At 47.2% G+C, this 12,936-nt stretch overlaps 1 protein-coding gene across 1 annotated transcript in view; it reads left to right on the plus strand.

The window, feature by feature from the left end:
- The first annotated feature begins 7,739 nt into the window (after positions 1-7,739).
- The window catches only part of FAM107A (family with sequence similarity 107 member A), a 132,533-nt gene continuing 127,336 nt past the window's right edge, over positions 7,740-12,936 (plus strand). Inside the window, exon 1 of the mRNA XM_036739167.1 lies at positions 7,740-8,061. Within this exon, the coding sequence (XP_036595062.1) occupies positions 8,038-8,061 (24 nt within the window). The 5' untranslated portion in view covers positions 7,740-8,037. The remainder of the gene's footprint in view (positions 8,062-12,936) is intronic.

Genomic DNA, 12,936 nt, shown 5'->3' on the forward strand with positions numbered 1-12,936 from the left:
AATTGGGGAAAGATTAGCCAGTGAAATCCCAGTATGGCTGGAGGGCTCTAGTTAATTGAATATTCTGGTTAATTGAGAGCAAAAACTTCTGCTATGATATGCTTCCCTTAGTGCTCAAACTATGTTCAGTGTAACTCCATGTTTCTTTGATGATTCCTCAGCCTGCAGGGCCTGGGAGGGATGACCACCCAGGATCCCTGCCAAACAAAGAGAGCCTGCGGTGTTGGGCAGAGCACTAGACTGGGAGGCAGCACACCTGGGTCCCTTGTCCCAGCTCTCTTGCTGAATAGCTACAGGTCTCTGGGTAAGCAAGGATGCCTCTCTGGGCCTGAACCTTTACCTCTGATGAGGGAACTGAGTTAGGGATAATCCCCAGTAACAGCAGGTGGTTGCCTGTCTAAACGTGTCCAGAGCAGGACTCAATCTCTTTCCCCTCAAACCCACCTCTTTTACAGACTTCTCTCTGTTTCTGTTGAAAGCATCACCATTCCCCACCCCAGCTGGAAACCTCAGTGTCACTCTAGATTCCTCAATTTCTATTGCCCTACATATCAATGCCAAATCTTGCTCCTGGGATCCCAGGCTCTTACTGGTGAGCTCTTACCCTATCACCTCTGGAACCAAGCCACTATGCCTCTTCAAGGTTGTTTCCTAACCACAACAGGTGCATATGCCCTCCACCTACCCCATGCTCCCTTTTCTACCTCTGTCCCCCTTTTAGGGGGATCTTCACTCATCAGAATCTAAACTCTCTGAGGGAGGAGATATTGTCTTGCTTTTGCATTTGCATCCCCTGTACTTAGCACCATTCTTGGCATACATTAAGAGATTAATAAATGTTTTTTCATTCAACTCACTCATGCCTCCATCCCTCATGAACTTACCCATAGCCACCACCTTAGTTCAGGCCCTTATTATCTCTTAACTCAATTATTACAAAGATTTCTTCATTCATCCCCCTACCTCAAGCCTTTCCCACTTCAATCCATCCTCCACTCCACTTCCCCAGTGATTTTCCTTAAGCAGGGATTTGACCATGTCACTCCCTATTTATTTATCTCCAGTGGCTCCCTATTGCCTCAAGGATAAAATAGCCTATTTGGCCTTTAGAGCCCTTCACAACCTGGCTCCAAACTAGCTTTCTGACCTCCTATAGTCCAGCCAAAGTGGCCTTTTCTCTCCTCCTTCTAGATGGGGTTCAATCTCCCATTTCTGCACCTTTACCTCCCCCTATCTTTCAATTTTCTCACCCCCTCCCCCAACTGCCAGTACCACCCCCTTGAACTCCCTGGTGTTTATTCTGTCTACACTGTAGCTTCTGCATATGTGTACATATAGACTCCCCAAACTAAAAACAGGGGGTCTCCGCTGAGACCTCTTCTCCTTGCTTATGGCCATCCTATTTCCTCCCTGGCCTTCCTGCAGCTGGTTTCTCTCTTCCTCCTTCCTAACCCACCCCTCAGTCCCTCAGGGCCAGGGCATTTCAAAGTGAGTTAGTTAGTGTAGTCAATAAACTCATTATTAATAGAGAGAGGAGAAGGGGGCTTCAGGAAGTCCTCAAGGACCTCCCCAGAAACCCCAGGCCACACCCATGCATTATGAAAAAAGCCTCCAGAATACAACAAATAACCCCCCAGACCAAACTGCTTCATTACCCCAAGGCTGCAAAACCTCAATTCGAAAATGAGGCGGTTGGGCAAGGCAAACTCTAAGGTCCTCCCCACCCCCAGCATTCTGTGGCTCTATACAGCACAATACATTACGTTACCTTAATGCATAAGACAGAACAGCAAAAGTTGCATGAAATCTCTCTGGCATCATTTAAAGCAAAAATTTGATTTAAATGGAGGAAGAGACTGATAGAGAGACATAGAGAAACAGAGAGGAGGGGAGAGACACAAACAGATACAAAGAAAAAAGAAAAAACACAAGGAGGAGAGAGATAGAGGGGGGAGGGAGGAAGAGGGAGGAAGGGAGAGAGAGAGAGAGAAGGAGAGAGGGATAGTGCACACTATAGAAACGAGTTACCATTGTCATCATTATTTTTATGCCAGTGAAGAATAAAGACTTGTTCAAGGTCACACAACAAGTTAGGAGGAAAGCCATAACTCAAACCCAGACTCCACATCCTGTGCTCTTTCTAGCACTTGCTGCTTCTTCACTCTTCTCAGTCCCCATTCAGCCATCCAACAGGATGCATCTTCCCTGCTGCTAACATCATAGCCTCCTCCCCAACCTTTCTAACTCTTGCTCTTGCTCTGAGGACAGCATTCGAATCAACACAACCACAGCTACTAGAAAAGGTACAACAACAGGCTACCCTAGAGTCACTATCCTTGTGATACACCATCTCTATGCCTTCCCAGACCCAAGCTCCCTTCCTGGCCGCCAATGCCCTACCTGTTATCACCTCATTAGAATGTAAACTCCTGGAAGGCAGGGATTCTCTGGAAACCTTTGCTGCTGCTGCTGCTGCTGGGGCTATTACTACTGCTACTGCTGCTAATTAATAATGTTTATTGATCTGTTAATTCATTAATAAATCATTGCCCAGGTAACTACTAGGAGAAATGATACCTGAAAAGTCCAATTCAATAAATAGGCACCTACTATGTGCTAGGCACTGCCCTAGACTCTGATGGAGAAAAATGAGCCTTGAAGAAAGAACAAAGTGTGCGCATGAAAGAGGGATTATATCTGATCTGTCTGGCCCTGTAAGGGCAGAAAAATTGGAGCCGTAGATGGAAGTTGGAGCTGTCCAAAAGTGGAAGGAGCTGTCCCGGGATCTAGCCAGCCTCCGCTCAGGAGAAGGCTTCAGGTCAATGCTGAATGAGCATCTATTACCAAGGGTACTTTCTAGAGGGCTCTTATCCATATTGGAGGGGACTAGAAGGCCACTGGGCCCCTTCTGACCCTGACTTTTTGGTTTTCTGTGCAAAGCATTGTGTGAGCTCCTAAAAAGCTTCCAAAGAAGGATAAGGCATGGTCCTTGCTTGCATCTACTGCCATCACAGAATGTGCCCTGGAACTTGGGTTTTCAGTGGTTCCAACCTATCAGCTAATGATATTTGCCTTTTTCTCCTGAAAAGGAACTGATTAAACTGGTAAACTGGTAAAACAACTGGTTAATTAAGGTCTCCAGTTAATCAAGGTTGGTACCTGGTAGAAAGAGTATTAGATATGGAATCGATGGACATGGGTTTCAGTGTCACCTTGGCCACTTCTTGCTTGTGTCACCTTGGACAAATCGCTTCATTTTGGAGGCATCAAGGCAGCAAGCACTGGCCTGGAGTCAGGAAGACCAGAGTCCCAATTTCATCCTGGGTCAGCTGTATGTTTCTTGGGCAAGTCACTTAACCTCTGTCTGCCTCTGTTTCCTCAACCATAAAAGGGAGATAATTGTAGCACCTACATCCCAGGGCTGTTGTGAGGATAAAATGAGGCAATATTTGTAAATCACTATATAAAAGCTAGCTTTTATTATTATTCACCTCTCTGGGCTTTAGCTCCCTTCACTATAAAATGGTAGAGTTGGACCAGACGTCCCTTTCAGCTCTTAATCTGTGGTATCTAGGATTATAGGTCAGATTCTAGGCCTCTCTCAAACTCAAGAGTCCAAGTGATTAATAAATGCAAATATTCAAAAGTCTCTCTTCTTTACCCCACCCCCCCACCTCCACCCCCACTTTAGGCCAAGGCCACAATTAGAGGAGATCTGCAACGGGCTTTGATCTTCCCATCAACATATGGCATTTTTATGGCTACTGCTGAAACACCATCATAACCATCACCATCCTCATTATCATTGTCATTCCAGGAAAACAGAAGCTTGTCCCAAACTGAAGTGGGGGAAGGGGAACATGGTCAGGATGAGAGAAGATCTCTTTGCAATCAGGAGCTTTACACCAGTCTTCCTGCCAAGTACCTCTCCCCCTTGCTTGCTATCTCTTTTTATCTTCTACATAGGACATTCACTGCAACTTGGAGTCAAGAAGTCCAGGATTCAAATCCTGCCTAAAGCTTAGCATCCTTCCTGGCACACAGGAGGCATTTAAAGAATGTTAGTTATGTGATCTTTAGCATATCACTTAGATGCTCTGTGCCTCAGTTTCCTTGCATATAAGATGAAGGGGTTGGACTCAATGACCTCTAAGATCCCTTCTAGCTCTACATCTATGAGTCTACAAAGAGATTCTGTACATCTAACTCCTATCTTCTGCTACCACAACAAATAAGAAAAAGATTTACCCTTAGAGTTTTCCAAAAATCTTTGCAAGTCCTTCCAAGTATAACTTTGTTGTGTCAATTGTCCAGTCATGTCTGACTCTTCATGACCCCATTTGGGGTTTTCTTGGCAAAGATACTGGAATGGATTGCCATTTCCTTCTCCAGATCATTTTACAGATGAAGAAACTGAGGCAGACAGGGTTAAGTGACTTGCCCAGGGTCACATAGCTAGTGTCTGAGGCCAGATTTGAACTCACCAAGATGAACCTTCCTAAATTCAGACCTGATGCTCTACCCACTCTACCCATGCAACCTCCTTGGGCTTCACTTTCCTCATTCCTAAAATGGGGACATTTTGATGGTCCCATCACCTTGGAAGTTCTATCCAGCTCTAGAATTAAAATGCTTTATGACTCTTTTGTTTCTGACTTTTTTTTTTTTTGCTTTTTGGCAGGGCACTTGGGGTTAAGTGACTTGCCCAAGGTCACACAGCTAATACATGTGTCAAGTGTCTGAGGCCAGACTTGAACTCAGGTCCTCCCTGACTCCAGGGCCAGTGCTCTACTCACTGCGCCACCTAGCTGCCCCTGTTTCTGACTTTATATCGCCAGTGTCTAGAATGGAATCTGGCACAGAGTACTTACTGTACTGTGCTTACTGTACGCTGTCATGTACTGCTGGTCCAGGGACAGTTCAGCCACCTAGCTGCCCAAAACATAACAGAACAGAACATTCTCAACCCAATCCTTAGAATATAAAATTCCCTTTGCTACAGAGTGAGAAATTTGTGGGTATACATTCTACCCAAGTGGATAAAATACTGACACGCAGCTTAGTCACACCCAAGCTTGGACTTATCGCTGAATACCTAAATCTGGCTATTTTCGTTTCAAACAGTCTCTGAGAATATCAGATCCTTTCTAGCTTCAAGCTTGAACTAGGCTCACGCCCAGTGAAGGGGATGATACTTCACCTCTGAGATTCCTTTCAACTGTAAGATTCTGTCATTCTGTGAGATTTTCATCCCATTAGACTATGAGTTCCTTGAAAGCCAATGATGTTTTTTGCCTTTCTTTCAATCCCTCAAAATGCCTGGTCTGTATGGTTGTATGGTCTGTATGGTCTGACAAGTAGCAGAGAAGGTTCCAATCTCCATTGATAGAAGGCATTTCCTCATCTGAGAGTTCCCTATACCAGTGAAATCCCATGTCTAGTCCCCATCCCTACCCAATCTCCAACTGTGTAGCACACTGCCTGGCACATAGTAGGCACTTCATGAATGCTTCTTCACTGACTGAAACCAAGTCAAAAGTGCACCTGGTATCATCCAGATCCAGGTTTAATGTTCCCTTGGTTCCAGGAACAGAACTGAGTATGATGCAACATCTCATGAGGGCAGTGTGGTAAGGCTCTGAAGTCAAAGGACCCAGGTTCTGACCTTGCCTCAGATGCTTACTGCCCATGGGACCATACAACCTCATCCAGAAAATGGGGACATGGGATGGTCTGATCACCTTGGAGGTTCCATACCGCTCTAGAACTATAATGTTCTAAGATTATCTTGTTTCTGACTTTAAATCCCCAGTGTCTAGAACAGAGTCTGGCACATAGTAAGTGCTTACTGTGTGCCATCATGTAGTATACTGATCCAGGGGCAGTTCTGCATCATAGCTGGCGAGCCAGCATGGGAATCAGAAAAACCTGGGTTCAAGCCCCACTTCTGATGTAGGCTTCCCAGAAGCCTATTCAACTCTGTAAGACCTCAAGTTACAAACAGCTGGCTCACATTGGTGGAGGGAGCTTGCCTACCAGAAGTCCTCCCAGCAAGGCAATCCAACACCCAGAAATTGCTCTGAATACCTTGATTTCCCAAGGCACAGAACACAGTTCAGAGTCCCCACACTTTTCCTGCCCCATCTCTAAGCCAATGATCCCTTCTTCCCCCAGCTCTTCAAATTCTGGGTAAAGACCAGAACCCTAGAGTAAGAGATGGAATGGATCTCAGAGGTCACCTAACCCAAACCCTTTATTTTCTGGAGAGAGAAAAGGGAGTCTTAGAAAAATGAAATGAACAGCCCAAAGTCAGTGGCAGTGTCAGGCCAGAGAGAGAGCTCCTATAGAGGAGGCATCCTGGTTCTGGGTTCAATGGGCCTGGGTTCAAATCTCCCCCCCTGCCACATACTCCCCAAGTGACCATAAATAAGACATCTCATACCCCTGGGCCTCAGTTTCCTCATCTGTAAAAGAAAGGGTTGGACTGGATGGCCCCTTCTATTCCAAATCTAGGAAGAATCAGGCTCTCTCTTTCAATGAATTAGACATGGAGGAGAGAAAATTGCAAAGCAATCTGCAAAGTTCACTCTGATGCAAAGTGAGACCAGACACATGTAGGGTTAAGAAAATCAGCAAAAGCTCTCTAGGAGAGAGGAGGGCCATGTGTGAATAGGCAGGGAGGAGATTCAGAGCATCCCAAGGCCGGTGCAAAGACAGCCTCAGGAGCAAGAGTCCCATTCAGAAAGTGGCAGGCCGGTTTCCTATGCTAGAGCAGTCAGGGGGGTAACAAGGCTGGGCTAGCGTAGGAGGGCTGGGCAGAGGATGAAGGACTTGGCAGGACTGAACAGAAGGGATTTAGAAAGAATGAATCTTGTCCTTTCTAGTCTCCAGTGCCCCACCCCCACTGCCCTTTGAATTAATAATTAGAGATGCATTAGGTTTCTACACTCTGAGAACTCCAGGCCCTGGACAGTCTTAAAGGATCCATTATTAATGAGGTCTTCTTGACTGGGTCTTGCATTCCTGGGCCACTGATGCTGCCCAGGCTGCCTTAAACAGTCCCTCCTCCTCCTCCCCCTCCTCCTCCTCCTCCCCCCCTTCCTCCTGCTCCTCCTCCTCTTCCTCCTCCTCCTCCTCCCCCTCCTCCTCCTCCTCCCCTCCTTCCTCCTCCTCCTCCTCCTCCTCCTCCCCCCCTTCTTCCTGCTCCTCCTCCTCCTCCTCCTCCCAAGTGAGCTGGTTCCCTGTGGGAGCCCCCCCCCAACCAGCATGTTATGTAACCTTATTCATTGTTCAGGATGATGTCTGTTGGGCAGTGACAAGCCAGCCCATAAGTCTGTCGGCTGGCCAGCCTCTGAGGTCACCGGCCAAAAGCCTGAGCCCGCTGCTCCCAACTGAGTTGTTTCCTTCAGGTGCTCATTCTTGGACTTTTCTAGGACCAGAGAAACAAACTCAAGAGGCTAAGTGCTAACAGTCGTATCCCCACCACCACCTTCCACCCAGCCCCCCCCCCCCCGCCCCAGGAATGCTGCATTGGGCCTGAGCCAAAACATTCCAGAGGCCAGAAATTGGCTCAGGGTCCGAGGCCACTTGTGGGATTTCTTCTCAGGCTGGCCCAGCCGCCTCTGGCATCCTGCTTTGTCAAAGGCAATTATTCTAAGTCCCTTTGCAGACCAGGAGATGGGCTTAAAGGTTAGAGCATCTCTGAAAGCCGTCTCTGTGCTGAGCCGAGGCTGAGCCCCACTGGGAGGACGCACCAGGGGGAGGGAGATGAGTTTGTGTTCGGTGGTCATCTCAATCAAAAGAAAAGTTCCTGCTCGTCTGCTGTAAGAGCCGGGTTCCGTGCGTTGAGGGCCAGCAGCCAGCCTGCCTCAGGACCGGGTTCTTCTGGCTGTGCATGCAGCCTCCGCCTCATCCAGGCTCCAGTGGACCCAAGCTGCCTCAAGCGAGAGGCCCTGTCCCAAGCTCCCTTTCTCCCCCGGGGCCAGAAGAAAAAGCCTGGGGGGTACGCCAGTGCCTGTGTGGGCCAGCCCCCATGCCATGGGAGCGACGCATGGGAAAAAGGTAGGCAGCCTGCTTCCTCTTATCTCCCTGCTCCCCTACCACCCCACAGCGTGTAACTGAAACCATCAATGAGCTGGAATCTGGGACTCTGGGAGACTCACTTCTCAGCTCCAGACCAGCTTCCTCCTTTGTAAAGTGAAGGGTGGAAGGGAAGATCTCTGAATCCCAGTAATGGGACACAAAGAATTCCTTCGGTCTTGGGATGACCTTTCCGTCCAAATCTGGCAGTTTTTGATGGGAGGAGGGGGAGTCAGGGACGTGTTGGACAGAACCTTATGGTCTACGGGGGGGGGGGGGCGGGGAGCGTTGGTTCTGGGGGTGTAGAGTCAGAGAGACCTCGGTTCAAATCCCTCCTCAGACATCCGCCAGGCTGTAGTCCTGAGCAAGCCACTGAAACTCTGAGCCTCAGTTTCCACCTCTGTAAAATGTGGGTCCTAACCTAACAGGAGGATCCAATGAGATAACCCATAGAAGGCACTTTTTGCAAGCCCTCAAGTCCTATATAAACGTTCGCTGTTGTGATTATCTTGGTAGAGATCCGGGCCTTTTTTTTTCCCTGTCAGCTTGGTGGTATGGTAGATAAAGTGTTGCAGGTCAAGAAGACCTGGGTTCTAATCCTGACTCAGATACTGGTTGTAACCTTCAGGTCAAGTTACTTTCTCCTCCTCAGTAAAATGGAGAAGATAACCTACGTCAGAGGATTGTTGTAAAGATCAAAGAGCCTCCTAAGGTGCTTTGTCCGCCTTTCTAGCACTGCACAAATGCTCGCTCTCACCTTGGGCTCATTTCAGTTAGCCCCCGCCTAGGGGGAGGTTAGAGGCCATAGATAAAGAGGAGCAGCGGTCTGTGAGTCAGGAGCTGTCCACGGTCAGTGATTTCCCCCGCTCGGATGGATACCTGGCTTTCTCCTGGTTGTCTGAAGTCAATGAAGAAGCCAGCGTGGGGTCAATGTTGTCAGGAATGCCATACCATGAACTAAATCAAGAGGCAAAGGAAGGTGACTCAGTGGGTGGAGAGCTGGATCTGGGAGCCAAGAAGATCTGTGTGACCCTGAGTAAGTCACTTAACTCTTGTTTGCCTCAGTTTCCTCAACTGTAAAATGGGGATATTAACAGCACCTAACTCTCAGGGTTGTTGGGAGGACAAAATGAGATAATATTTGTGAAAAGCACTTTGCACAGGGCCTGGTATTTAGTAGGTACCATTTAAATGCTTATTCTCTCTTCTCTCTCTCCTTCTACCATATGCCTCAAGTTTCCCATCTGGGAAATGGGGATAAGAATAGCACCAACATTCAAGGATTGCTGAGGATCAAATGAGATAATGCATACAGAGTGCTTTAAAAGCCTTAAAATTCTCTATAAATGTGAGTCAGTCGACAGGCATTTCTTAAGAGCTTACTGTGTGCCAGGCACCATGCTAAGCATTAAGGGTACAAAAAAGGCAAAAAAATATGGTGCCTCTCTTCAAGGAGCTCACATTCTAATGAGAGAGACCAAATGAAAACAATTCTGTGCATGTGTGCATACAAGATAGATAGACAAACAGATAGACAAAGAATAAACCTTTATTTAGCACCTACTGTGTGCCAGGCACTGTGCAAAGTACTTTACAAATATTATCTCATTTGATCCTCACAACAACCCTGCAAGGTAGGTTGTGTTATTAACCCCATGTTACAATTAAGAAAACTGAGGCAAACAGAAGTTAAGTGACTTGCCTAGGGTCACACAGCTAGTAAATGCCTGAGGCTGGATTTGAGCTCAGGTCTTCTTGACCTCAAGCCTAATACTCTATCTATCTATAGATGGAGGGATAGATAGATGGATAGATACACACACACATACACAAACATCTGTGGTAAGTGGGGGTGATCTCAGAGGGCAGGCACTCATAATGGAAAGAACACTGGATGGGAAGTTCTTAAAAACTGAATTTATCATTATTGTTGATGATGATGGTGATGATGATGATGGTGATGATGATGGTGGTGGTGATGATGGTGATGATGATGGTGGTGGTGATGATGGTGATGATGGTGGTGATGATGGTGGTGGTGATGATGGTGATGATGGTGATGATGGTGGTGATGATGATGGTGATGGTGATGATGGTGATGATGGTGATGATGATGGTGGTGGTGATGATGGTGATGATGGTGATGATGGTGGTGATGATGATGGTGATGGTGATGATGGTGATGATGGTGATGATGATGGTGGTCGTGATGATGGTGGTGATGATGATGGTGGTGGTGATGATGGTGATGGTGATGATGGTGATGATGGTGGTGGTGGTGATGATGGTGGTGGTGATGATGGTGATGGTGATGATGGTGATGATGATGGTGGTGGTGATGATGGTGATGGTGATGATGGTGATGGTGATGATGGTGGTGATGATGGTGGTGATGATGATGGTGGTGGTGATGATGGTGATAGCTAGCAAACATATAATCTTTACATAGACTATCTCATTAGATCTTCATGACACCATATGAAGTAGGTGCTGTTATTATCCCCATTTTACAGATGAAGAAACTAAGGCTGAAAGAGATTAAGTAGTTTCCCCAGGGTCACAACTCCAGGGTCCCAAGTCCAGAACTCTCTCCATTCAGCTTCCCCTGGTCCCAGTCCTGACACTATTTGCTGTCACTTACCCTTCTCTGGTACAAACTTTCCTCTTCTGTAAAGTGAAATGGCTGGACCAGATGGTCTCCTCCAGCTCCAGCATTCTGTTACTAGAATCTAGCCCACAATCTCCATGGGCTTACTCAGAAGGGGCAGATTCTCACCTTGACAGCAGGTCAAGGGCAGACTTAACTTTAAGGAATCTATTGTTGGTTGTCCCCTGAGGTCCTGGAGGCTGAAGGATCCGAGCAGAGAGACAGTCATTGGGCTAAAGAGGCAGGGGGAGGGGGCAGGTATAACACAGACACTTGGGATTACTTCTGAAATCCGCAGCCCAGCTCCTTCCTTAAACCCTGATCACCAGCTTACTGGCTTCTGGGGCTGCTGGCACTGTCCCTTCTGTTTCATGCTGAGAATGAAGCAAGGAGCCAGCTAAGCTGCCCCAGAGAATGGAATTCCTAGGACCCCAGCTGGTATGCCATCCCATCCTCCAGCTTCCTTTTCAGCTCAAGGGTAAAAAGGCCTCCCATGGGTAGGAGAAACTTCCCCCTCCCACACAGAGAACACTTTCAGCCTTTCAAGTCAAAGTCTTTGGGCTCGGTCTCTCTGAAGGATTCAGACTTGTCAAGAATAAATGAAGGCACACCGTAGACCTGGAGAGGTTCTCAAGATAGCTTCGAGTAAATGGATGAGAGACCTAATTCATCTCCCCTCAATTCCTGCCTTGGACTGTGTGACCCTGGGCAGGTCATCTAACTTCTCTATGCCTCAGTTTCCTTATCTGTAAAAATTAATCGAAACCGACTAGATAATCTCCAAGGTCCCTTCCAACTCTAAATCTAAGATCCAATTATCTTCTTTCATGGCTCCTCCCACTGATCCCAAGTCCCCTTGTTTACCACCAGCACCATCTGCACCCCTGTATTGTATTCCTGTCCATGTAGGAACCATGAGAAGCCACTAACCATCCCCATCCCACCCCTGCCCTTCAACTGCAGGTATTCCAACTCAATTCAACTCAGCAAATACTGATTAAGTGGAAATGGGAACCTGAGACAAAAATGAGACAGTCCCTGCCCTCGAGGGAGCCTACATTCCGATGGGTAGGGTAATATATACTCATTATAGTATATTTGTGGTAGAACATTCTGTGCTCCTATTGGTCTGATCAGCCACAGTCGAACACACTATAACTTGACGCTAACAAGTGATCTCATTTTGGTCTTCTTCAAGAAGGAAGGACAACAATCAATCACTCATATGTACATTGAGTACAAGGAACTTTGAGGAGGATGCACACTAGTAAATGAGGGAGGGATTAAGAAGGGCTTTCTGCCCTCAAGGAGCCTGCTGGTCACAGCATCTACACAGAGAAGGGAATGCCAGGCCATGTGAGGAGAGAGAAATCAAGAGTCACTGGAAAAACTTCCCATTGAAGGCATCTGAGCTGAGCCTTAAAGGAAGATAAGAAGACTGAGCAAGGAGTACTCACCCTATGTCCCAAGGGACAGCCCACAGGAAGCACCAGAGATGGGTGCCAAGTTCAGGGAGCTGCTTGTAATCCAGGGTGGAGAGGAAACCTCTATGTAAGGAAACCTCTATTTAAGATGAGGCTAGGGAGGAGGGCTGCAGCCACAGCCTGGAGGATCTCATGTACCAGGCAGTAAGGAGCGAGGGAGACAGGGGAGAAGCCATCAGAACCCCAAGCTCAAAGTCACAATAGCTCATCCTGAGCCATGCTTGGAATCTTGCCAGATCCAGGACTGCTCCTTACAATAAATCACATCTTCCCTTTGAAGAGAGTTTGGAACTTACAAAAGTGTTTTCATCTCACTGCATCTTGCTGGGTTCTCACAGCAACTCTTGGAGGAAATTCTCTAGCTGTGGGAATTCTTCCCACTCAGCAAATTAGAGAGTCTTAAAAAGACCTAAAGCCCAAAGAGTTAGGTGACTTCCTAAGACCACAATGGCTTAAGACTGAGTGGCAGAGCCTGATTGGAGGCCCAGGGTTCTTCTCTGCCAGCCTCAAAGCTCTTTTCTCTCCCACTCCACTTCCTAAACTGCCCCAATTGGTGGGATTCAATTCTCACTCCAAGGGTTCCTTTGATCCAATCAGAATTAGCTAAAGAGCAAAGATGTTGGCTCTAAGGGAGGCAGGAATGTTGGGATGTTGACTCTGAAGGGAGGCTGGGATGTTGGGATGTTGGCTCTTGAATGACGTTGCTAGATTGGGGGAAGAATGAAT

The sequence above is a fragment of the Trichosurus vulpecula genome, chromosome 9 (assembly GCF_011100635.1).
Source record: "Trichosurus vulpecula isolate mTriVul1 chromosome 9, mTriVul1.pri, whole genome shotgun sequence".
In the NCBI taxonomy this organism is placed as follows: domain Eukaryota; kingdom Metazoa; phylum Chordata; class Mammalia; order Diprotodontia; family Phalangeridae; genus Trichosurus; species Trichosurus vulpecula.